Raw genomic sequence first — 25,433 nt, 5'->3', positions numbered from 1 at the left:
CACCTAGAACTGGCACCACCTACCACAAGAACACTGGTCTTCAACTGCCATTTCCCCCAGCCTCTCTCTCCAACCACACCCACGTACACCCCGGATTCCAGCAGCAGGAGGAGGACAAGCCCGTTACATATGTATTTAGTTACACTGCAATGTCTTTGTAACCCTTACTCCCCATTTCCCTCCCTCTCCCCTACCCTTGCTGTGATAAGTCTAACTTAGGCCATCTTCCTACAAATACCTATGCCCATGAGTAGTCCCATTGACTTCCATACCTTCCCCAGTCCCCTGCATCTCCCTTCCATGCCCTCCTATCGCCAGCCCTGCCCACCTCTCTGTCCTCTGAGCCTTTCCATGTCCCGTTTGTGCATCCAACCCTCCTCCCCTCCCCTTCCCTTCCACACGCTCCTGTCCTCTGCCCCCTTTCCACACATCCAACTGATACACTCCACCCATCCTCTGACCTGTGACTCCCTCCCTTTTCTCCTGTGCCCTTATTCCATGACTCGTCAAAGATCCAGCCCCCTCCCACTGGGGGGTAGCAAGGCCACTGAGATCCCTGCTGCAAGAATAAGTTAGGGGCCCCCTTTCTGATTCCAACATCTAAAATTTTCCTTATCTTTGCCACCTTGAAAAATCAGAACATAGTCTGCATCTTGTGTTAGCCATTTTATCCAATCTTCACACGGAAAAGTTCTATATACGCATTTATAGAATATTTAACTAAAATCTTTGGTTTCCAGACTTTTGGTCAGCAAAACAGATCAGTTGTTTTCGATGTACCAACTCTTCTTGTTCATTTTCCATTCAAATACTCCTGAGGGCATTCTGTGCCAAAACATTAAAAAAAATCTGCACCCAATATTTTAAAATTTTGCAAATTTTATTTGTCAAATGTGGAGGCTCCAGAATGGCATTGGGGAGCACAGGCCACTGGCTGCACAGAGGTGGGAGATCACTGAGCAGCTCCACCCCCCACCCCACCCCCCGGGACACAGATTCAGCGGTGAGGCTGCACCCATCCCTGACACAGCACAAGGACGGGGTCTGCCCCAGAAACACCCCAGGGCCCTGTCCCTCTGTACCAGGTGTGGGCAGGCAGTCTTAGGAAGGCAGGATCCAAATGTGGAGGGGCTTAGTGTGGAGAGATCCAGGTGTGGGTTGAGAGGGTTCTGTGTGGGGCAATCTGGGTGTGGGTGGCTTAGTGGGGGATCCAGGTGCAGGGGGGATTTGGGTGCGCAGGGGCTTGTTGGGTTCTGGGTGCAACGGTAATGGGACTCTGCAGGGGGTCCAGGTGAATATGGTTGGGACTCAATGGCGTGGGGGGTGGGGATAAAGCTCGGCAGGGGGATCTGGGTGTGGGGGGTCCAGATGCTGGGGGATTGGAGCTCAGTGGGGTGGGATCCATGTACAGCTGGTTGGGGCTCAGTGGGGTGGGAATCTGGCTGCGGGTGGCTCGTTGAGGTAGTCCAGGTGCAGGGGGAGTGGGGCTCATGGGGGGGGGGTCTGAGTGTTGGGGGTGAGGCTTGGCTGGAGGATTTGGGTATGAGGGGTTCTGGATGCATGGAGTTGGGCAGATGGGGAGCAGCTCCCTGTACAGGGATCCCTCCCCCTGCAGCTGAGGAGTGATGAGTGCAGGAGTGGTTTTCAGAGCTTCCTGCAGCTGGGGGAGAAATCTGGAGGTGGGTCTGATCCAGCCCTGGATGCCACATAGAGGAAGAGGAAGTCCTGTCCTCCCCAGCTGAGCCGGGACTAACGGCTGAGCCCAGTGCAAGAGTAGGAGCAACCAGCCGGGTCTTCCCCAGTCCCACCTCCTGCCCCACTGTGATTTACCTTTCTGCCAGCTGCCTTCGGCACCCGAAAGATACTGCTGGAGAGAGTCACTCTTGTGGCTTCCCTTTGCTTCCACATCAGAAAGTCGTATTTCTATGGAGAAGCAAAGAAATCTGTGGGGGACATAAATTTTGCACATGTGCAGTGGTGCAGAATTCCCCCAGGACTAGTCTGGATAACCTTATTACTTGCTTCATTCATAGTTTCATAAGAAGATGCTGAAAAGTGTCTGTCTTAGAGTCACATGGGAATGGTCCCTTAGGTTGACAAGGGCTGTGTTTTACAATAAAATGTTTCTGATTTGAACTTAGTTTCTGAACTCTCAGGATTAAAAACATTTCAGCACAGTCACTGCCAAATTTTTCCATGACTTTGTCTCTGGTAGCTGAAGATGTTTTGGGCATATCTGCTGTTGTGATAGCATTAAGAAAACCATCAGTTTTTGGTAGCTTTGCAATTTGCTTGTTAGTCTCCTTTGAGTTTCTTGCACACAGGAACTCCACTCAGTTGTTTAGACATTTTTAAACAGTACATAAATTTCTAGCAATACAAACAAATACAAATGACCCAGCATTTATATGTCAATCCATAAACTAAGTAGCAAGGCATATCCAAAACATACATGTAATTAGTCAGAAAACCAAAGTGCTTGAGTCACCATTGTCTTAATCCAGTTTCAAGTTGATGCAATTCTACTGGAATTCAATGAATGGGGTTAGACTGCTGTAAAAAGGAAGTAATGCAATGGGAATCAAGCCCCAAATCTTTATATCTGAGCTCACAATTTTGCCCATGGAAAAACTTGCAATTTGAGCACAAACAGGATTTGCTTTGGATTCACCAGTCATGTGGCTGGGCACCATATATAAACAAATGTTGTCACAAATATACAGACAATGATGCATAGGAGCTAGAGTGCACCAGTGAATCTAGCTTAGTTAGGAGAAACACTTTCTAACAGAGTAAAAAGAGATTAATTCTGATCTGGGACCTCTCCCCATCTGCCTCCTGCAAGCCTCCCCTGGTTTCCTTCACCAGGTCCAGGGACCCACTCCTCATCAACCCTCCCTATTCCCCTGCATCCTTCCCCGACCTCCTTTTCCTCCAACCCCTGGGGCTGGGGACCCCCTCAACCCTTTCCCCGGAGCCACTTAGCTCAACACAACAGGACCTGGCCACTCCCATCAGGCCCCCCCACACACACTTTGCTCCCTCAACTCATCCCAGCCCACACCCCCTACCTGGCTCCCAGCAGCCTCTGCACCTCCCAGTCCACCCCCTCTCTGGATGAGCTACTTGCTATTGAAGCAGCAGTCCCAGTGTGAGTCCAAGGTGGCAGCCGGGACAGGGGCTTGGGGCTGCCTGGGTAGCAGGGCCAATGGGGGTGGGCACCAACATGTAGCCGTGCAGATTGCTGTGCTTGTGGCCAAAGCCTGGCAGTGCCACTCGGCACAGCCCCAAGCCACTCAGTGCCTCGGCAGCAGCTGTGATCTTACCCATGCCGGGGAGGGAGTGCTTACCCTGAAGCCTGGCAGGGGACCACTTTCTGATCCTCTGAGCCCTGGCTGGCTATAGGTAGACTGTGGTGTAACTACAATGGTAGAGCAGCCTCTGCTGGTTGAGCCCTCATAACATCATGGACCTAGAGTTACCACCTGGCTGGTATTTGAACAGGCTGGCTGTTTTTTTTTATGGATTTGCTAGTTGCCAGAAAATTAATTTAATCTGCAGGGGGCTTTTGTGTGGATCTAAAGCTTGTTGTATAATTACAGTTGTTATTGCAAACTATTGTGGCTTCATTGGAAAGAACTTCCTCTTTGAAGAGTCTGCTGTAAGGGCTTTACTGAATCACTGTCCACAGAGCATTGCATGCCTACTTGGTGAGTAAAGCAACAATTCTATCATGAGATCTGCATTTGTGGGCCTGAATGCTTGGATGGAGCCCAAGTGAAATCATTGGAGCTGTATAATGACACAGACCTGTACAGGCCTTATTGCAGGATAAAGGCCTAGAGAAATCTGACATTCTGAAATAATGGTTCCACAATCTTGTTGAAGTATGAATGAAAAATATCTTATGATCTGTTATAGGAGACTGTGGTTACCAATCACATCATTTTATCAGGAACCTCTGATTGTTGAGGAAGTGGTGGTTGAGATGGTACCACAAAGAGAATAAGTGTTCTTGTTCTACAGAAATGGTAGAATGTTCCGATATAAATTACTAGCCAAGTTTCTAATGCAAACAAGGCCTTGAATAGTATTGGTGTTTAACACCACTGATTTGGTTTTAACCCCTCAACTTAACTTGTAGGCAGTTGAAAAAGAAGTACTTAGTTCTGGAAATGTCCAAGGCAAATCAAACTCTTCAATTCTGCCTTCAATTTAAAATGTAGAATCTTCATGCATTAGTGTATAACTGTATTTCCAGATACTCATTTGAAACATCCTTTGGTTATAAAGCAACTAGTTTGAAGGGTTCCATCCCCTTGTTGGACCCTAAAATCAGGTCATTTTGATTTCTGTTCTGCTTCTCTGCCTCCTCTTCAAATCCAAAATTACTTTTAACAGCTGGAGAAGGAAGGCAATACTTTATATAGTCTGAAAGCCATTGGGAATCTTGGCCTCTGGATGGAGTAGGGCATTGGTTTGTGGGTGTCTACCAGACTGGAAGGAGGTGTGTGAGTCGTGGTGGTTGTGGATGTCTTTTTGTTTGTTTGTTTTTTTTTAATTTGGTTTGCTATCATGATCTCTTCTGCTATATTTATTGTTAATTGTTGACTATGTGGATCCTCTTGGTGGTCCCAAAAATTAAATGAAAGATGGCAGACAGTAAGCTCTCTAGAGCAGCACCTCTAAAGCCCTGTGTGCACAACATGGCACAGCATAAATGGGGACTATGATTTGCAGAGGCCCACCTTAAAAGTCAACAGTTGCCACACACTGGCCTCTGTGATACCACCCTGGCACCAGGAAGGATGATCTCATGTTAAGGCACTGGACTCTGACTTGGGAGGTCTCTAGTCAATTCAAGACCCACAGAGTTCTCTGTGGCCTTAGGCAAATCACTTAATCTTTCTGCTTTGGTTCCCCATCTGTAAAATGGGGTTAATGTTTACTTTGCCTTGTTTGTTTCGATTGCAAACTCTTCAGGGCAGTGGCCTTCATTTAAGTATTTGTATGGCACTCAGTGCAATGGCTCCCTGATCTTGGTTGGGGCCTTAGGTGTTAGTATAGTACAAATAATGTAAATCAGGAATAACTCCAAGGAAGCCAGTGGAGTTGCAGTGCTATCAACTAGGTGTGAGAATAACTGAGGCTACTGTCCATAAAGTATTACAGAATAGAATGTTAAGTAGCTTCAATGTAAGGAAAGTGCACAGTCCTGGCTCTCTCACTCTTTTGAGATATTGTAAACAGAGAAAATGCAAAGGGAAACTAAAATGACACCGGGATTAGAAAGAAACATTTTAAATGTATTTTTGCTATTTTCCTACATCTTTTCCTTCCTTCCACTAGCTCTACATTCAGCCTTTTATTTTTTGAAGACATGGCAAGCTAAGTTGGTGGATTTCACCTATTTGTGCTTCCTCCTTTTTAAGGTTACAGCCTTCCTAGTTTCCTAGGTCAAAGCATCAGCACTTGTTAATAAGGGGAGAGGGCCAAATTCTAATTAGGCATAATTACAGTGAGTGACACTTATTTGAAAAAAGAGGAGAGAAATTGATATAAACCCACACAGATGGCTATGTAGGAGCCGCACTGTTATTGGTTGGGAAAACGTAAATGATCAAAATATGCTATTTTCAGTGATGCAGTTCATAGCTGCCCCTTGCAGCATTTGTTCTCTGTCTTCAGGAAGGGCTTTATTTCTGATTTTTTTTTCCTGCCACTGCCTCCCCTTCCTCCCCAAAGACCACCACCTGGGCAGCAATCTGGAGACACTACTCCAGTGTGTAACTTCATACATGCTACTGGGTTTTGTTGCCCTTGACTCACTGGCTGCATCAGTTTATAATTTTCAAGTCGTCTACCTCTCTTGCAAAATACACCTGAAGTAGCAACTGTGGCAATCCTAGTGTAGCCAGGGCTCAGGTGTCTCTACCACCATATCATCTATACCAGCTCAGAGAGAGTCCATGGGACACTGTGGTAAAAACCCTGGCAGCTGGTTCACGCTAGCATTTTTGCCATATTGTCTCCTTGTTCCTCTAGAGGAACCATCACATGGTTTCTCATTGCTTAAATCCATGGGTGTTCATGGAGTTCTGTTGAAATGCACTACCAATGGCATCTTCTTCTTGATGTTCTTTTCAAGACCAAAAACTTCTGATGCTCAACAGGTATCTTGTGGTTGTATAAACTTTACTGTTAAGCCTGAATTTCATTAAACTTAAAATGGGGGAGAGTTCTCAATTACCTTTCTCTAAAGGTAAAAAAAATTGTCTTGAACATTCTGGTTTAATGGCTTTAAGAATGCGTGAAAGAACACAAGAATGAGTTTACCTTACAAATTGACTTATTTAATGGAAGGTTTGTATAACTTCTAGGGGTAGTGATTTTTTTGAATGTGTAAAGTATTTGGTGAGCCCTCTGAGAAAGAGTCCTACCTTGCAATATTTTGCAAGGTACCTATATGTCATTTCTTCTGACAGTACATTGGCACAATAGTTTATTGGCCTTTGTTTTATTTTTAAAGCACAGAAAACCTGAAGAAGTTGATTTGTTCAGTTCATGTTGCCAAAAAACCAACAGTTAATAACTAAAATTGTTTCTTTTATGGTTTAATAGCACAGCATCTTTGAAAATGATGGGCAATTAAGGATACATGTTACTGCTGCCCCTTTGGCCCGATCAGTCAGCTACCACTCGGGGCCTTGCAGGGTTTTTTCCATTATGAAAAATCAAGAGTCACATTCTTCTTTATTTATAAGAATGTACCTAATCCTGTTTCCCTGAACCCAGTAGAAACAAACAGGCAGTTTCCGTGCTCAGAAAGCTCACTGGTGATGCAGACATGGGGATACGTGCTCAAGAAACTCTGTCCTTTTGCTTCTTCTCAGGGTCACACTCACAATCTCTCCTTGCAACTTTTTGCCACTAATGCATGTGTGCTGCACAGTTACTACCCTAGCACCTGCCTTTACCCTCAGCCCATGCAGTTTAGCTCTGAGCTGCCACATGCCTTATAGCCCTCTGGGGGAATGTCTACACTGCAGCTGGGAACAAGCCTCCCAGCCTGGGTTAGACAGACTTATGCTAGCATTCTAAAAATAACTGTGTGGACATTGCAGCACTGGCAGCAGCTCAGGTTAGCCACCTGAGCTCACACCCAGGGGCTAGCAGGTGCATGGAGCATAGCTCAGTGGTAGCGCATTTGACTACAGTTCAAGTGGTCCCTGGTTCAAATTCAGGTACTCCCTTTGGAGCTGTATTAATGAAAATACAGTTTTGGGGGTTAGACTACATGACCCTGGCAGTCCCTATGATTCAAAGCCCTGCTAACACAAATCTCTCCTCCAGGCTGGGAGTCTTGCTTCCAGCTGTAGTGTAGACATAGTCAGTTACAAAAAGAGTCTCAATTGCTTCTTCCTTGGAGTCTGAAAGAGTGCTTGCCGCACTCCTTGACTTTAATGAGGTCCATGATTGTCTTTGGCAAAAGACTCATTTGAGGATAGCCATCAACACCTTAAAAACAGAACAGTACTACCTACCATGATCTCATCAAAATGTGCAGTATCCTCTACCAGCCTTAAAAGCTGGCTACAGCATTAGTCAGCATCAGGTAAACAGGTACATAACTATATGCAGTTTACTGCACAACAAAACATGATCTATCAATGGATCCATGATGACACTGCAATTTTAGAAGCAAAATGCAATGATGGCCAAATGGCTTCTTTGGTGTGGGAAGGTCCTACACCACTCTTCAGGATAGGTTTGTAGAATGCAGGCTCATTCTGTTGATTCTAGAGAAGGATCCTAGGCAAGATCAGCTGTGTGATGGCAGATCAAGTGTGACATGGGAATGCTTTACAGATGTCATTAGTTCCAGGCTGCTCTTTGTACCCCAAAGTAAAGGTGTGTGGAGGAGAATAATATACTCACAGAAAAACAAAATTCTAAATTCTGGATTTATTTTTTAAGTCCAGAAAGGGGAAGCTGTTATGAAAAAGGACCAAAACACCCTGAATTGTTTTTCACCTTCAGAAAAGAGAAGCCAGGGGATGGAAAAAACACCATACCAAATCTTCTTCCTCATTACAACAAATGTCATCTTATCCCCAATTTTGCCCTTTCAATATCTTTGTTAACAAACCTGTTGTACTGAATGGCTGCTATGGTAACATTGTGCTGACAACACTGTAGCGATGACTGAAAAGTTGCATTCATTCTAAGATCCTTTCCCTCCAAAGACCTAAGAATGTGTTGCAGGGTGATACTGGCCTTTTAAGAGGGAGTAGGGCTAGTGCACCTTGTTAGCTGTCTCCAAATTGCTTTAAAGAAGGGCACCTGTGCCTAGAGGTAAGAGATACCTGATGAGAGGGAGCCTGGGTGATTTAGACAAGGGGTAGTAGACATGGGGGCTTTCTCCGCTTGCCTGGTGACAGCGGGACTTCTTCTGTCCGGGGTTCTCTGCTCGGTGTCCCCGTCCGGTTCCCTTTGTTTGACCCTTTAACTGCACCCCTGTCCCTGTTGTTCATTAGTTGTCCCCCGTAATTATTTGGCTTTCCAGGTCCTGTGGACCCCCCTCTTAGGCTGGGGGCGGGATCCTTTAGCAGTGGATGGGCTTCGCCCGCCCACTTCCTGGATCCCAATACAACAGCGGGACTTCTTGAGTCAGAGCTCCTAGGGTATGTCTAGATTGCAATTAAAAACCCTTGGGCTTAAAGAGCTTGGGCTAAAGGGCATTTAATTGTGGTGTAGATGCTCAGGGTTGGCCTGGAGCCTGGACTCTAGCACCCAGCAATGTGGGAGGGTCCCTGAACTCAGGCTCCAGCCTGAGCCAGAATGTCTACACCACAATTAAACAGCGCTTGTGCCTGAGCCCTGCAAGTCAGAGTCAGCTGTCATGAGCCAGTTGTGAGTGTTTAATTGCAGTGTAGACATACCTCCTCCAGCTGTCTCTTCTCTGGAGGTATCTAATGAAGGCTGTAAGGAGCACAGAGAGGGGGAATTACCAGGAAGGCAGTGGAGGGGCTGGCCTGCTGAACTTCCTGAGCCAGCAAGCTATGGCTAGAGAAGGCAAGAGAGGGCTGAATGAAGTAGAGGGAGATGCCTGCTTGCTCTCGGAGACAGAGAGCTCAAGCTGGGGGGCCAGAAAGGGCTGAAGGCTTGGAGAAAGATGTGGTGAGGGTCATTGGGGTGGCCCTGGAGAGCTGAACTATGGTGATGTACTGGTGGGATTATGCTTGTGGGAGTTGGTTGCATGGGACTTATTGTAATACATTATCTCTGTGAGGGCTATATTTATATTCAGTGACTGTTTGGACTTTTACTGGGGACTCTGATGAAGGGGAAATCAAGGCAGGCACACCAGTCTTGCTGCAATCTGCTGGCAGAGCCACTCCACTTGGGGGTGCCCTATGACAATGTGCTTAACTCTACACACTGGAAGTGTGTGACCCTCTCCCCTTTGATTTTCATGGGACTGCTCACAGTGCCTGGTTAAGCACACATGGATGCTGCAGAAGCAGGCTCTAAGACACCATTTCCACTCCTACCTCCCTATAGCTGAATTGCTACAGGGCTAATGGTAGAGCTGGACAAAATTTTTCAGCCAAAATTTTGTTTACCTGAACGTGCATTTTTAGGACAAGCAAAGCATTTTGTGATCATTTCAGCAAACTGTTTTGTTGGGGAGGGAAAGGTCAGAGATGTCAAAATGGTTCACTTTGACATCTTTGAAACAAAACATTTGAATTCTTCAGGCTACATTCACAAAGCAACTTAGGTGCCTACTGCCATTCACAAGCCCTCACTGAGGTGATGGGGATGCCCCCTTATGGCCTACAGACCAATGGTTGCAGCACTCACCTGGCATATGGGAGACCTAGGAGCAGGGACTTGAGCCAAGGTCACCCACATCCCTGGTGAATGCCCTCACCACCAAGTTATTGGCTATTCTGGATTGGAGTGTCTGTGAATCTCTCCTGTGGAAGCTGTTTTGCTTTGTTTTGGGAATGACCCCGATGGCGCCTTGTGAATCTAGCCCTTTTTCCCCAAATGTTTCATTTGATTCGAAGGGCTGGTCTACTCGGAGACTTAGTGCATGGTAAGCCAAGTTGTGAACGAACAGTGCACTAGCCTAGCCACGTGGCCAGCTGCTGTCCGTTCACACCCTGGCTTGCCATGCAGTCCGTCTCCTTGTAGATATGCCCTATGTTTAATTTTTTTATCACTTACCAGAAATTTTGAAAAATGTTGGTGACATGAAACAACTTTTGTTTGTTTTTTTGGCACTGCCAGTGATCTGAAAAATCAGTTATTTGCCCAACACTACTTGGTAAAAAGCCATAGTGATGGCAAAGCAACAGAACACAACTAAGCTCCTACATTAAACTGGTGACATATTGACCTACAGGTGATGTGTTCACAAATGAACCCCATTCAACAGCAGATTTTGCTTTAAGAGGCAGGGTAAGATTCAAGAGCATCTGCGGTTCTTAAACCTGTGAAATGTTGATTAGAGGGAGCTGAAATCCAACTAACTTTCTGTGTGACTCAGGCTCTTGAATGATGGCCTTTTTTGAAAATGTTACCTACACTCAGATTCTGCTATTATGTACAAAATCTTTTTTTAATATAAAGAGCTGTTTCACATCAGCAATGCAGATGACCGCTTGCAGATCTGAAACTGTATTGTCCTCTGTATGCTTTCACATCTTCACTAGTGGTTTTTATCTTTACCCAATTCCTTTAAGAGGCTTTGTACTGATTATTTGCAGTGTTGTAGCTATATTGGTCCCAGAATATTATTCTGTTGTATTTATATGTTGGTCCCAGAGAGACAAGGTGGGTGAGGTAATGTCTTTAATTGTACCAGCTTCTGTTGGTGAGAGAGACAAGCTTTCTAACTTATACAGAGTTCTTCTTTGGGTCTGGAAAAGGTTCTCAGAGCATCACAGCTAAACACAAGGTGGAACAGATTGTTTAGTCTAAGGAATTAACATGTTGCAAGAGACCATTCAAGGTTAAGTGGGCAGTTAACAACTCTGTAGTCATAGGACAAAGGAGGATTAGTGGGTGATAGATTGTTGTAATGAGCCATAAATCCAGTGTCTTTATTCAGGCCATGACTTTTAGTGTCTAGCAAAGTTATGAATTAAGCTTCCCAGGCTCATCTCTTGAGCAGGTTTCCTTTGAGGACAAGGACTGAGAAGTCAGATACAGAGAGATCTATTTTTTTTTAAAAAAAGTGCTCACCCATGAGGCATATGGTGTATTTGTCTTATTTTTCTATGCAAGTTCACTTGAGAGTGCAATGATTGTCTCGTTTCACCCACATCGTTATTTTGAGGCATATAGTGCAACTATTTAGTCTTAACATCTTATGCTAAACAATCAGCACCACCTTGTATTTAGCTATGACAACTCTGAGTATGTTTCCTAGATCTCAAGAAGAGCTCTGTGTAACTTGAAAGCTTGTCTCTCTCACTGACAGAAGTTGGTCCAATAAAACATATTACCTCAGTCTCTTGGTACTGACTGAACTTCAGCCTAGTTATAGCTTTTTTTTTTAATCATGATGTTTTTATTAAATTGATGTGCTTTTCAGATGCTCTTCTGAGTGGAGACTAAACCATTGTTCGCCTCTAAACTTTGAGTTTTTCACTTCAATAGCCATCCAGTCAAAAAAAAAAAAAAAAAAAAAAAAAAAAAACAGAACACTTGACAGATATTAAAGTCTGCGGGTATGTCTCTGAAGTAGGTAAGTGTTAAGCTTATTTTACACATGGGGGGTGGGAGCAAGGCAGGGATTGAGGCATGGAGAAGTTGTTACACTTCCAAAGGTATATAGACACCTGAAGATGCAGATAGGGACCTAGGCCCTTTAAAAAAAAAAAAAAAAAAAAAAATCCACTAGGTGCCTAACTCCTATTTACATCAAACAATTTGGGGTTGGAAAATCTACGTGGGCGGTGGTCATCATCCAGGTGTGCAAGACAAATAAGCATATTCTCCTGCTCAGGCTTGTCGTGCTGGGCAACGTCCAGGAAATAACAGATGGATTTGGTGACAAGGGCTCCTAATTGTGATAGGGTGATAAATGGGACACACAACTTGATTCTGGCTGTTCCTTCCTCCTGCCTTCTTTCTGAATATGTAAAAAGAAAGGGGTACTTCTCCTTAGTTCTCCATGCACGTGTTTAGTGGATAACTTACTGACGTTATTGTTGGCCAGCCGGGGAAGTTCCATAATGCTTGTATCTGTAGGAATACAGGACTTTTTGGTAAATTGAAAGTAAGGACATTTTCCTGAGGTGCCCTATTGACATTAATGGGATTGCAAATAGGGTTTCCCCTTGGCCTGTCAGATGATATACAATACATAGCATGCAACCATGGAATATCTCCATCACTGAGATTGAGCTCAGAAATCTCCACCGGCCCTTCAGTCTTCCAAATGCACACTCCACAACCATCCTGCATTTGCACAGGCAATAGTTAAATCTTTCCTCACTTCTGTCCAGGTGCCAGGAATGTGGCTTCAATAGCAGGGAAAGCAAAGGGCAGACTGGGTCCCTGGGGAAGGGGGGAAAAAAAATCACAACTGGCATTGCAACCCTATTTGCAATCCCATTAACTGCTAACCAGAATCCAAGGTAGGAAGTTCTGAGGAAGCTTAGGAGCTACTCTGGAGAGCTGATACTTTTTGGGTTTGTATATTTTAGTTTATTGCTTGTAAAACAGCGTAGCAGGAGAACAGCTAGAGACTATTGCCAATGTTGTCTCAATTTGGGTTTCAGACCCTCCTGAAATGGCTAGTATGTCAGCAGCATGCCCAGAAAGCAGGCCAACAGTAGTTTCAGCAGGCCCAGATAACAGCACAAGAGCAGTTCCAGAGCTATTATTTCAGGGGCACATCACCATGGACTAGGTGGCTACTTCAAGCAACAGTTCCAGCTCCACCCTGTCTAGGTCCAGAGGCCTATCTGATCAAGTTTGAGTGAGTGGCTTACCATAGCCCCATGGGTGTCACGACCAGGTCTTGGGTGGTCAATCAGATGTAGTGGTCTGAGTGGGAGTCGAGACAATTCGGGTACCAGAAGATCAGAGCCTGAGACAGGCCAGAGGGTAAACCAGGAGTCAGGCATCAGCAGGCAGGCAGGGCCAGATACTGGGAAATCCGAGTATAAGACAGGCCAGAGGGTAAATCAAGAGTCAGGTTTGGGCAGGGCCACAGGGTCAGAAGTTGGAGTCTGGGATCTCTCATGCTCAGGGTCTGAAGCAAAGCAGACTGAATTGTTGCTCATACAACTCCTGTCATGGCTTCCTGGCTTAAGTACTAGTGCCAGCCAATCAGTGGGCTGCGAGGAGCTGCCACTCAGGTCCTGCTGCGTGGCACTTCCTGCTGATCCCAGCTTCACGAGGTCCTCTGGCAGGATTCTAGCATAACCTTCCTGGGGTGATGTGGAGGGATCAGTGGTCTAACACCCCCTAGGATTCCCACTTCTAGTCCTGTAGGTTCTTACAGGGGGTCACTGAGCAATGGGCCCCCTGAGTGGTGAGGCCAATGCTGCCGACAGGGAATATGCCAATGACTGCTGGTATTATTGTTTAGGGCATACCCTGAGAGTTACTGATACAAATTCTTCTCAGAACTGTGACCTCCCAACACTAGCAAATAGGTCAGTGTCTGAGGTATGCATCAGGGCAGAATTTTGCTCTTAAATTTTAGGTCTTAATCAAAATCAGGAGTTGTAAGGTTCAAACATTCATCTTTCATGTATTTATTGACTTTCATTTCATTTGAATGATACCAGTAAAAGATCCCAGTTTCATAATTATTTAAAAAGAAAAATCATCTTGCCCTTCCTATAAATCAGTGTAGCAGAAAAAGGAATGGTGGCATCACTCACAGAGGCCAGCAGGAATAAAAGTGGTCATTTATAACAGATGTCTCAATTTTTGGATGCCCCACTTGAAAAGTCATAGACTTGATATTCAGAAGTGCCAATCACCTGCTGTTCCCGTTGACTCAACTAAGGCTCTGGGTATTTAACACTTCTGGAAGAATCGGGCCATAAGTATACTAAGTTGGGTCCACCAGAACTGAAGCATACAAAATCAGAGGCCACTTTTGAGAAGTTGGTCTTAAAGCAATAAACTCTGGGCCAATTCCTACAGGTTGCCTTCTGAAGTCAATGGTCATAAGAGCTTCTTTTAAACATCAGCACAGAGGAAGTCATTGGCAGTTCACAAGTTTTACTGGTCGTATATAACTTAGGAACTATGCTCCATGTTCTTGAGTACCATCCACTAGCACTTTGTCTATTAACTATTTACATATACACAGCCATAGAGCACTCCTGCAACAAATAAAACTACTTGGGTAAATAAGGAAAGCCCATAAATGATCCAGGAGATTTTTCCTTCAGATTTGCATTAGTGTAAAAGTGGCAGAGGGTGAGTCAAAGGGAACAACACAAGGAAGGACTCAATGGGGAAAGATGGTTCTCAGTGGTAGCAGATGACAGAACAAGGAGTAATGGTCTCAAGTTGCAATGGGGGAAGTTTAGGTTGGATATTTTAAGAAAAATCATTTCCACTAGGAGGGTGGTGAAGCACTGGAATGTGTTACCTAGGGAGGTGGTGGAATCTCTTTTTCCTTTGAAGTTTTTAAGGTCAGGCTTGGCAAAGCCCTGGCTGGGATGATTTAATTGGGAATTGGCCCTGCTTTGAGCAGGGGGTTGGACTAGATGACCTCCTGAGGTCCCTTCCAATCCTGATATTCTATGAAAAGTTCAGGAAAGGAAGGTAGAGAAGAGGGAAATGCAGAAACATAATGAGTCTGCTTCTGCTCCTATTGAAATCAGTGACTAAATTTCTGTTGACTTCAATGGGAGCTGGATCAACACCATTGTATCTTTTAGAATCACCTTTGTCCTGCTTGTTCTCATCCATCCTGCAACAAACACAAGTCGACGCCACACCATTCTGTTTTGTTGTGAGCATGTTCTTTCCATTTCTAGCCAAAGAGTTTTGTCATGGGATCAGCCCAGTGCGTTTTCAGTCTGCCCAGTGGTCGCTTGTGGTCTCTGGGGATCCAGTCATTGATGCAGGTTGTCCACCTATTGTCTTGCCTGCAGACTACATGACCCGCCCATCTCCGCTTTGCGTCGTACATCACCTGCACTACATTGTTCACCTATGTACGCCTTCTGATCTCCTCATTTGGTATGTGATCACGGAGCGATATCTTACACATTTGCCTTTCCATTGCTCTCTAGGTGACAGCAAATTTTTCTTCCTCTGCTTTCTTTGTTGACCAGCTTTCTTCTCAGTATATCATTGCTGGCAGAACAGTGGAGTTAAACCATGCTTTCCTTTTTTTCATGGGCAGTTCATCATCCATTAGAGATGTCTTTATTTTGTTGAAACTTGCCCACCCCTGCCTTTCGCCTCCTACAGCATTCCCCTTCGAATGAGTTGTCTCTGCTCAGCTGCTGACCCAGGTAAATATATTTGTCAACCTCCTCGATTTCTTTCCCGTTTACAGTGATGATTCCTTCTGTACAATGCTCATTCCGCATCCACTTTGTCTTCAATGTGTTCACTTCCAACCCAATATCATGCGAAAGTGTTTGCAGTCGCTGCAGTTTCTCTTTTAGAATACCAATTTGAAAAATCCTCTCATTACTAATGTTAATCTATTTGTATTTTTTTTTTATCTATTTCTATACTGGCATTGCAAATTTGCCTGGTTTTATAAGTTTTCTCCAGAATGGAATCATGAAACAGGATCACGTGTTGGGTAAATATCTTTTCAGAACAGAGTAAAAACTGGATGGGTTCTGAAGTCCTGATAACTGTCCTTAAATATAAATACACCAGTGTGCACACAACTCTAGCTGGAATTATCCCAGGTAAAATATTCAATTGTTGGCAGCTATAATGTGCAAACTGATTAACTTGCTTTTGAGACTTTGAATTTTAACTAATTAAGAAATGCAAAAATTGAAGTTTGTGCCTAATGTTCTATTAATGTAAAATTCCATTTGTGACCATATTCCAGCTCCTTAGGGTAAAGATGTAAAATTAAATCACACCCCCACAGTAAAACAGAAGAAATTAAGTTTCACTACTTCATTTGTGGCGTGCACAGAATCTTAAAGGTTTAAAAGAAAGAAGATCCTACTGTCACAGAAAATATCATAAAAAGTCTGGTTCTTTGTGGGGGTTTCTACCAGTTACTGTGACAGTGCCATTTGGGTTCACACATCCAAATGGGTGAATCCGACTTTTACTTAAAATCATTTCCAGACTACTATGAAGAGTATGGGAACTCCAGTAATTTTAACAACTCTAGTAATATGTGTGAAATGGATGACCTCCACACATTTGGTGCCCATCTCACCACCATCCTGTACTCTCTGACTTTTGTTTTTGGCCTGCTAGGAAATAGTTTGGTGTTATGGATCCTAATGAAGTATGAAAACCTTGTGTCTTTAACAAACATCTTCATCATGAACCTTTGCATCTCTGACCTGGTCTTCTCTTGCATGCTGCCCTTCTGGATCGTGTATCATTTGCATGGATGGATATTTGGTGATTTCCTCTGCAAGGCTGTGAATGCTGTTTTCTCCATCAGCTACTACAGTGGTATTATTTTTTTGACCATAATGACTATTCTCCGGTACTTGGCAGTGGTGAACCCCTTGTCAGCCTTGAGTACTCAGACACGCCAGCGTGGCATTCAGGTGAGCTTGGCCATTTGGGGTGCTAGCATGTTAGTTGTGGTTCCTGAGATGATTTTCACCCAAGCGCAAATTGATCTGGATGGTTTCAGGACCTGTGATTACATTGACATGCATTGGAAAAAGATAGAAATGTATCAGCGAAATGTCTTCTTTCTCTTTTCCTTTGCTGTTATTGTATTTTGTTACGTCAAGATACTACAAATTCTGCTCAGAACAAGATCTCACAGGAAGCACAGAACTGTGAGACTCATCTTTACCATTGTGGTAGCTTTTTTCCTGAGTTGGGCACCTTATAATATAATCTGTTTCCTGCAAACTTTGCCAGCTCCTTACATCTTTCTGACCTGTGAGATCCAAAAGAACTTTGCATATGCCTTCTACATCAGCCGCAAAATTGCCTTTTCCCACTGCTGCCTCAACCCTGTGCTCTATGTATTTGTTGGCGTCAAATTCAGAACACATTTGATGCACCTGTGCAATTACCTCTGGCCATTCAACAATGGGACAATCTCCAGCCCCAGGATTTATTCTCATGGCAAATTCCACTATGAAGATCATTCCATTTACTGAAGGCTGCTCTGCAGTGCTAAGCATGAGTGAAATATTCAGATTTTAAAGCCATTAACAATAGTTGATTTTAGAGGCGTTCACTTGAAAGACTCACACATTTATTCTTTGGAATATTTGAGATGTGGAAAAATAATAGAAAATGTATTTCCATGGGGAGGGGGTAACATCATCTCTAGGCTTTTCTAGATAAGGGGCCAAATTCTGCTCTCTTACATTCCTGCAATTCCATCATATCCAGTAGCATTGAAGCAGAGTAAATGAGAGCAGAACTCACCCACTGTCTCTACCTGGGATTAAGCCAGGTTTTATTAGTTTGACAGTAGCTACATAACTCAGAATACCTGATGTTTTCAAGGTAAACTTTTCACTGCTGCTGTGTACAAAGCTATTAATATTATAAGATTAACACAAACCCATTTTCTGATCCTCAATAGGAAGTCTTGGTGGTTGCTGCGTGGTAGAAGGAATTAAGTTAATAAGTGTGTTAATACTTTCTTAATTCTTGTAAAGTCATAGTACAGAGTGAAGAATGAGCCAGCTTCATTTCTTGTTTTGATAGTGATATCTCAATATATATTGTTTCCTTTATTTGTAAAATAAATATTTTACTTTAGAAAGCTAGAACAGTAGGTCTTAATGTAAATGCTTGTTTTGCAGTTCCAGCTGGTATTTAAAATATTTCATCTATGTACAGAAGTGTTTGAATCTCTGAAAAGCAGGTCCAGTCAAAGTTAGGCATGCACATATCTTTGAGTATACCAGCTTATGCATACAAATATGAGATGTGCCTATGCAACTCAGGTAGATGCCCAGCTCAGCTAGACGAAGCTGAAAATACCCATGTGTGCAAATAGCGGAGTGGTGTGTGAGCTTTTTGGTATTTACATGCAGCATTTAGGCATGTGCAAACCCTTGCATGCACACAGCTTTGACAATCTAGCTCTTAAGGTGTGAGACTCCTCGACTTTAAGGCCAGAAGGCACCATCATGATCATCTAGTCTGACTTCCTGCAACAATCCATTTTAAATACAATATATTTTTACATTATTGTTAATTCCATTGGCTTATTTTTATTATATATTTTCAATACAGAACTATATATTATTGTAATGGGATTATTGAGATGTTAAACACATAAGTCAAGAAGTATTAACTAAAGATTTTCATGAGAACTGACACTCTGCCATGTTTTCAACCTGTATTTTTCCTCCAAGCCATGTGTGTTACATCTGTTGCCTACTCATAACATAACTGCATTACAGATTCTCTGGAAACCAGTGCTTGCAATTTCTTAACCTTGATGTAGAATCTCAGACATGACATTGCATTTATGTAGTTCTTTGCAATGGACCCTGAATTAGTTCTTGATTCCATTTGGTAACCCCCTTTCCTAAGAAACCACTTTACAGCGTTCCCATGTAGTCCTCACTACAATTTAGTCTGATTTGTAGTTAAAATTGACCTTTAGTAGGCAACAGATTCTGGGGTGGTTGCTTTAAGAAAAGTTTCACTATACCTTTTTAGTCTGAGCTTGAATTCAGCTACCAGAACTAAATTCTCAATCTTCCCATGTCTCATTTGAGATACTCTGGGGAAATCCATCCATCCCATTAAACATGAGTGAGTTTACAGCTAACACTTTTGGGATAAGCCTTTTCATTGTCTTTAGCTGAGGTATCTTAGCTTGGGGTGGAGGATTCCAGCCAAAGAGACTCCTCAAAAGACCACTGAAATTAAGGAGATTCTTTCCACTGACTTCAATAGACTTAAAATCAGGGCAAAAATGCCTCCAGCTATGCAGATGAAGACTACCCAAAGGAAAATGGATCTGATTCAGGAATACCTCCAGGAATAATTCCATTGACTTCAACAAAGCTACACCTGAGTAAACAAGAGTAAATTAAGGTGTCTGCATCATTCAAAGGATTCTGAAAACTTAACTATGACAGGTGCTATGAGGCACCCTCTATAATTCTTGTTTTGGTTTTATTTCATACTCTATATGAGGCTGGGCAATATAATAAAGGGATAAGATTAACCAGGTGGATTGTTTTTTGTTTTTGTTTTTTGTTTTTTAGCTTTAAACAGTTTAGTTAAATTTAGTTTGATTTTTAACTTTGTGTTTTGGTTAGGATATCTGTATTTCTGAAAATGGAGTATGTAAAGAAAATTGAATTTTACTAATGCAGAATAACATGTAACATTTGGTATTTTCTGTTTTTGATTAATTCCTATTAAAACTATACCTGAAGTATTTGCAGTTTGTCATGTGATTATGAGCTCTCTTGGGAAGGAACTGTCTTCTCTACTTGTCTGTACAGTGCCTACCGCACTGGAGCCCTGATCTGTAACTGGGGTTCTTAAGCACTACTATAATATAAAATATCTAGCTCTTTTATATAACAGTTTTTACACCCACAGATCTCAAAGTGCTTTGCGGGGGAGGTTAATATCATTACCCCCATTTTACAGATGGCGGGGGGGAACCAAGGTACGGCTAGTAGTAGTGATTTGCCCAAGGTCACCCATGGGTTAATGACAGACCCAGGATTAGAACTCAGTTCTACTATTCCATCTATTCTATTCCATCTACTAGGCTACACTGTCTTTCTATACATAAATTTATTATGCAAAACAAGAATGTGGACTATAAACCACTGTACATAGTGTAGCTTCCTAATGCTCTTAATCTTCATTTTGCAAAATATAGTACAAAGCTGAGGTTTGGGGCCTGCTCATTCTCTATTTGCAGTCAGTGGCAGTGTTGCTACTGACTTCAGTGGGAGCAATATTAGGCCCATTGTATATATTCAAACTTGAAACATGGACAATCCAGGCACCAAATAAAACAGCAGCATTTAGGGACGATGAGTGTGGATGCTGTGCAAGAAACCTTAGATTGTTTCATATCCTGTGTTTTGATATGTCTTTTGTGATGTCTAGTATGCTGTTGAGTTACCTTACAGGGACATGATCCAGAAGTTGCTCCGTGTGTAGAACTTTGTCTGCAGCTGGGTTCCACAGTTGGAGGCCTTGTTCTGTATTTGGCATGGTATCTTTGCCTGAAAAATAACATTATAAGTAGAACTGATCAGGAATTTTTCAATGAAGATTTAAAACCAAAATCATCTGTGGGATAGAAAAGGCTGGTGTTGACTAATTTCCCATTTTGAAAAAACTTTGAAGAAAAGAATTTTGAAATGTTTGGTTCTGTCATTTACTAAATGAAAAGTTCCGTTTTTTTTGTTTTTTTTTTTGTTTTGAAGCCATATTTTTGGTTAGCAGTTTAATAATTTTTAAAAATGTAAAAAAAAAAAGTTGAAATTGAAACAAGGTTTTAAAATTATCGAAATGAAACATTTCAACTGACCTGATGCACTTTTTTTTTCCAAATTTTCAGTAAATGAAAATTCTTGAGATTTTGACTTTTCATCCTGATTCAGGAAGGGGATGTTTTTCAAAATTTTAAATTCTTGCAAGATTGGAAAACTGGGACTCCATAATACAGTGCTCAGCAGTTTGAAATCAAAACCAAAATTGTTAAAATCAGGAATAACAATGCACATCACACCCCAACCCTAACCTTGGATTTTTCCTCTCTTCCACTTATGAGGCAACTTAAGTGCTTATTTAAAAATAAGAAATTTTTCTTACATATCGACTGTTGAAGAAATAGAGCCTGGTGTTAAGTGGTCTCAGAACTCCCATTGACTATTGCTGAATTTGGTTCAAAATATCTGAAAATGAATATATTCTGATAGGTTCCGCCTGAAGGATCACAGCACATGCAAGAGGCAAAACAGAAGAGCGTACTGTGGTGTATTGAAAACAATGTTAAAATTATAAGATATCACTTTAAGTGTGTCAGGAGTTTCCTCAGGCTAGGGCACTGCAGGCAAACATGCTATCCCAGGCCTTGAGTAATCAGTCTGCAGCCTGCCAGCCTAGAGCAAAGTGGGTTGAGTTGTGGCTGTGTGCTTTTGGGAGCAGCCTGCTTTTGTCTGTCTTTATTTTGGGGTTCTTGTGTGTTAGGGTTCTGAATTTTAAAAAATAGTGTTACATTGCAACATTTCAGAAAGATATAAACATAATATATGCTATCTCCTCTGTGTGTATGCTGTAAACATAACACACATGAGAAACGGACCCTAGAATACTATATAGATAAGGGGAAAAGCTTTGTATAAGCTCAAAAGCTTGTCTCTCTCCTGCAGAAATTGGTCCAATAAAAGATTTAATTACCTCACCCTCCTTGTATCTCTAATACAGATTAGCTGTCAGTTAAAGTGAGAACAGCCTGTATGAAGTACTAGAGGGGATTTTGTATTGCATATAAAGAATAGCTACATGTGAAAATAAGAAGAACATAAACCCTACCAACCCTATTGGACAGCTGTGATAAAGATTGCTTCAAGGACCTAAAAGCTATATTGCAGCCTAGAAATTTACCAACAATCCTAAATCACGTACAATTGTGTAAAAGTTTTTTTTAATGTATTTCTACTGTATGGAGCTTGTTCTTTCTAATAAAACATACTCTTTTAAATGTAGCCACACCAAGAGGGACTGATACCATAGCTATACTTGAAGTTGTGAGGCTTTTCATATAGAATGTTCACAGCTAAGAATGCTGCAGTGTGACAGTAGAGGTGATATGCCAGGAGATAAACATTCTTGTGCACTATTACAGAGAGGAAGGAAAGATGGAAGATAGATATTTTTATACCATTGTACAAGGACACGGTGAAGCATCACCTGTAGCACTGCATCAAATGCAGAGGAAGTGTACCACCCCAGGAAGTACGAATTCTGGGTAGATCTAAAGTGCTACCTATCTGAGCAAAGGTATGCACTGCTGACTCTAGGTTTGTGTGATGTGAGTACTGCAGCTGTATTTCCATTGGTAATTTGCATATAACTGGCTAAATTACATTATTAGTGTTCTCCAGTAGTTTATACACCAGAAATGCAAAAGGAAAACTCTGTCAGATAACGGGCAGGACCAAAGACCTTGGAACCACACTTCCATTCCCCTCCGTTCATTTGTTTGTGTGAGCAGTGGCTCACATGGATATAGTGATACCTGAGAGTTCTGCCACTGATACTCAAGTAATCTGGAGAGTAGCATAAGGGTAAAAAGGATCTTCATTGGTTGTATGAGAAAATAGGTGAAGGCAGTTCTTAAGGCAAATGCCATATAAATCTACAGAGGAAAAATGCCCCTTTGGAAATGCTCTCACTCCCGTGCTGGGGCCATTGGAAACTTTTTCCCTATGCCTTTGCTAGCTAGGTGTTTTCATAAACAATTTTTTTTTAATTTAAAAATTTCTGTTTTAAAACCAGAGGGGTGATATATTTTTCTGCAGAAATGTCTACGTCATCCAAGTGCCATTTTCCACCAAAAAAGTTTCAACAGTAATTTTTCGACCAGCTCTATTCATCCTCTATTCTGACAATGATTCTGAAGTAACAAATTCAGCATCAGTATTGCCTTTATTGTAGGACCAAATTAGAGGAATTGTTGAATTCAGAGGATGAAATTCACTCCTGTGCAGCACAAGACCTATGCATCACTTCCCTCCCCTTAAGCCTTCAAAATAGGGCTTATGTGGGACTTAAGTAATATATAGAACTTGTGCTATCCCTCTACACAGAGCTGAATATCATTGATACAGAACAAATGCAAATAACTTTGGTAATTAGCAAAAAGAAAAGGAGTACTTGTGGCACCTTAGAGACTAACAAATTTATTAGAGCATAAGCTTTCGTGAGCTACAGCTCACTTCATCGGATGCATTTGGTGGAAAAAACAGAGGAGAGATTTATATACACACACACAGAGAACATGAAACAATGGGTTTATCATACACACTGTAAGGAGAGTGATCACTTAAGATAAGCCATCACCAACAGCAGGGGGGGGAAGGAGGAAAACCTTTCATGGTGACAAGCAGGTAGGCTAATTCCAGCAGTTAACAAGAATATCAGAGGAACAGTGGGGGGTGGGGTGGGAGGGAGAAATACCATGGGGAAATAGAAAAGGAGTACTTGTGGCACCTTAGAGACTAACAAATTTATTAGAGCATAAGCTTTCGTGAGCTACAGCTCACTTCATCGGATGCATTTGGTGGAAAAAACAGAGGAGAGATTTATATACACACACACAGAGAACATGAAACAATGGGTTTATCATACACACTGTAAGGAGAGTGATCACTTAAGATAAGCCATCACCAACAGCAGGGGGGGGAAAGGAGGAAAACCTTTCATGGTGACAAGCAGGTAGGCTAATTCCAGCAGTTAACAAGAATATCAGAGGAACAGTGGGGGGTGGGCTGGGAGGGAGAAATACCATGGGGAAATAGTTTTACTTTGTGTAATGACTCATCCATTCCCAGTCTCTATTCAAGCCTAAGTTAATTGTATCCAGTTTGCAAATTAATTCCAATTCAGCAGTCTCTCGTTGGAGTCTGTTTTTGAAGCTTTTTTGTTGAAGTATAGCCACTCTTAGGTCTGTGATCGAGTGACCAGAGAGATTGAAGTGTTCTCCAACTGGTTTTTGAATGTTATAATTCTTGACGTCTGATTTGTGTCCATTCATTCTTTTACGTAGAGACTGTCCAGTTTGGCCAATGTACATGGCAGAGGGGCATTGCTGGCACATGATGGCATATATCACATTGGTAGATGCGCAGGTGAACGAGCCTCTGATAGTGTGGCTGATGTGATTAGGCCCTATGATGGTATCCCCTGAATAGATATGTGGACAGAGTTGGCAACGGGCTTTGTTGCAAGGATAGGTTCCTGGGTTAGTGGTTCTGTTGTGTGGTGTGTGGTTGCTGGTGAGTATTTGCTTCAGATTGGGGGGCTGTCTGTAAGCAAGGACTGGTCTGTCTCCCAAGATCTGAGAGAGCGATGGCTCATCCTTCAGGATAGGTTGTAGATCCTTGATGATGCGTTGGAGGGGTTTTAGTTGGGGGCTGAAGGTGATGGCTAGTGGCGTTCTGTTGTTTTCTTTGTTGGGCCTGTCCTGTAGTAGGTGACTTCTGGGTACTCTTCTGGCTCTGTCAATCTGTTTCTTCACTTCAGCAGGTGGGTACTGTAGTTGTAGGAATGCATGATAGAGATCTTGTAGGTGTTTGTCTCTGTCTGAGGGGTTGGAGCAAATGCGGTTATATCGTAGCGCTTGGCTGTAGACAATGGATCCAGTGGTATGATCTGGATGAAAGCTAGAGGCATGTAGGTAGGAATAGCGGTCAGTAGGTTTCCGATATAGGGTGGTGTTTATGTGACCATCGCTTATTAGCACCGTAGTGTCCAGGAAGTGGATCTCTTGTGTGGACTGGTCCAGGCTGAGGTTGATGGTGGGATGGAAATTGTTGAAATCATGGTGGAATTCCTCAAGCCATTACCCTCTGATCCCACTGAGAGTTACCAAAAGAAACTACAGCATTTGCTCAAGAAACTCCCTGAAAAAGCACAAGAACAAAGCCGCACAGACACACCCCTGGAGCCAGGACCTGGGGTATTCTATCTGCTACCCAAGATCCATAAACCTGGAAATCCTGGACGCCCCATCATCTCAGGCATTGGCACCCTGACAGCAGGATTGTCTGGCTATGTAGACTCCCTCCTCAGGCCCTTCGTTACCAGCACTCCCAGCTATCTTCGAGACACCACCGATTTCCTGAGGAAACTACAGTCCATTGGTGATCTTCCTAAAAACACCATCCTAGCCACTATGGATGTAGAAGCCCTCTACACCAACATTCCACACAAAGATGGACTACAAGCCGTCAGGAACAGTATCCCCGATACTGTCACGGCTAACCTGGTGGCAGAACTTTGTGACTTTGTCCTGACCCATAACTATTTCACATTTGGTGACAATGTATACCTTCAAATCAGCGGCACTGCGATGGGTACCCGCATGGCCCCACAGTATGCCAACATTTTTATGGCTGACTTAGAACAACGCTTCCTCAGCTCTCGTTCCCTAATGCCCCTACTCTACTTGCGCTACATTGATGACATCTTCATCATCTGGACCCATGGAAAAGAAGCTCTTGAGGACTTCCACCATGATTTCAACAATTTCCATCCCACCA

General features: G+C 42.8%; 1 protein-coding gene across 1 annotated transcript; it reads left to right on the top strand.

Moving 5' to 3' along the window:
• The first annotated feature begins 16,174 nt into the window (after positions 1-16,174).
• On the top strand, positions 16,175-20,055 carry XCR1 (X-C motif chemokine receptor 1). The gene has a single exon (XM_043508900.1). The coding sequence runs from the start codon at positions 16,281-16,283 to the stop codon at positions 17,322-17,324; it is 1,044 nt and encodes a 347-aa protein (XP_043364835.1). The 5' UTR covers positions 16,175-16,280; the 3' UTR covers positions 17,325-20,055.
• Positions 20,056-25,433: the final 5,378 nt, after the last annotated feature.

This window comes from Dermochelys coriacea, chromosome 2, assembly GCF_009764565.3.
Source record: "Dermochelys coriacea isolate rDerCor1 chromosome 2, rDerCor1.pri.v4, whole genome shotgun sequence".
NCBI lineage: Eukaryota > Metazoa > Chordata > Testudines > Dermochelyidae > Dermochelys > Dermochelys coriacea.
This window is presented reverse-complemented; position numbering and strand designations above follow the sequence as displayed.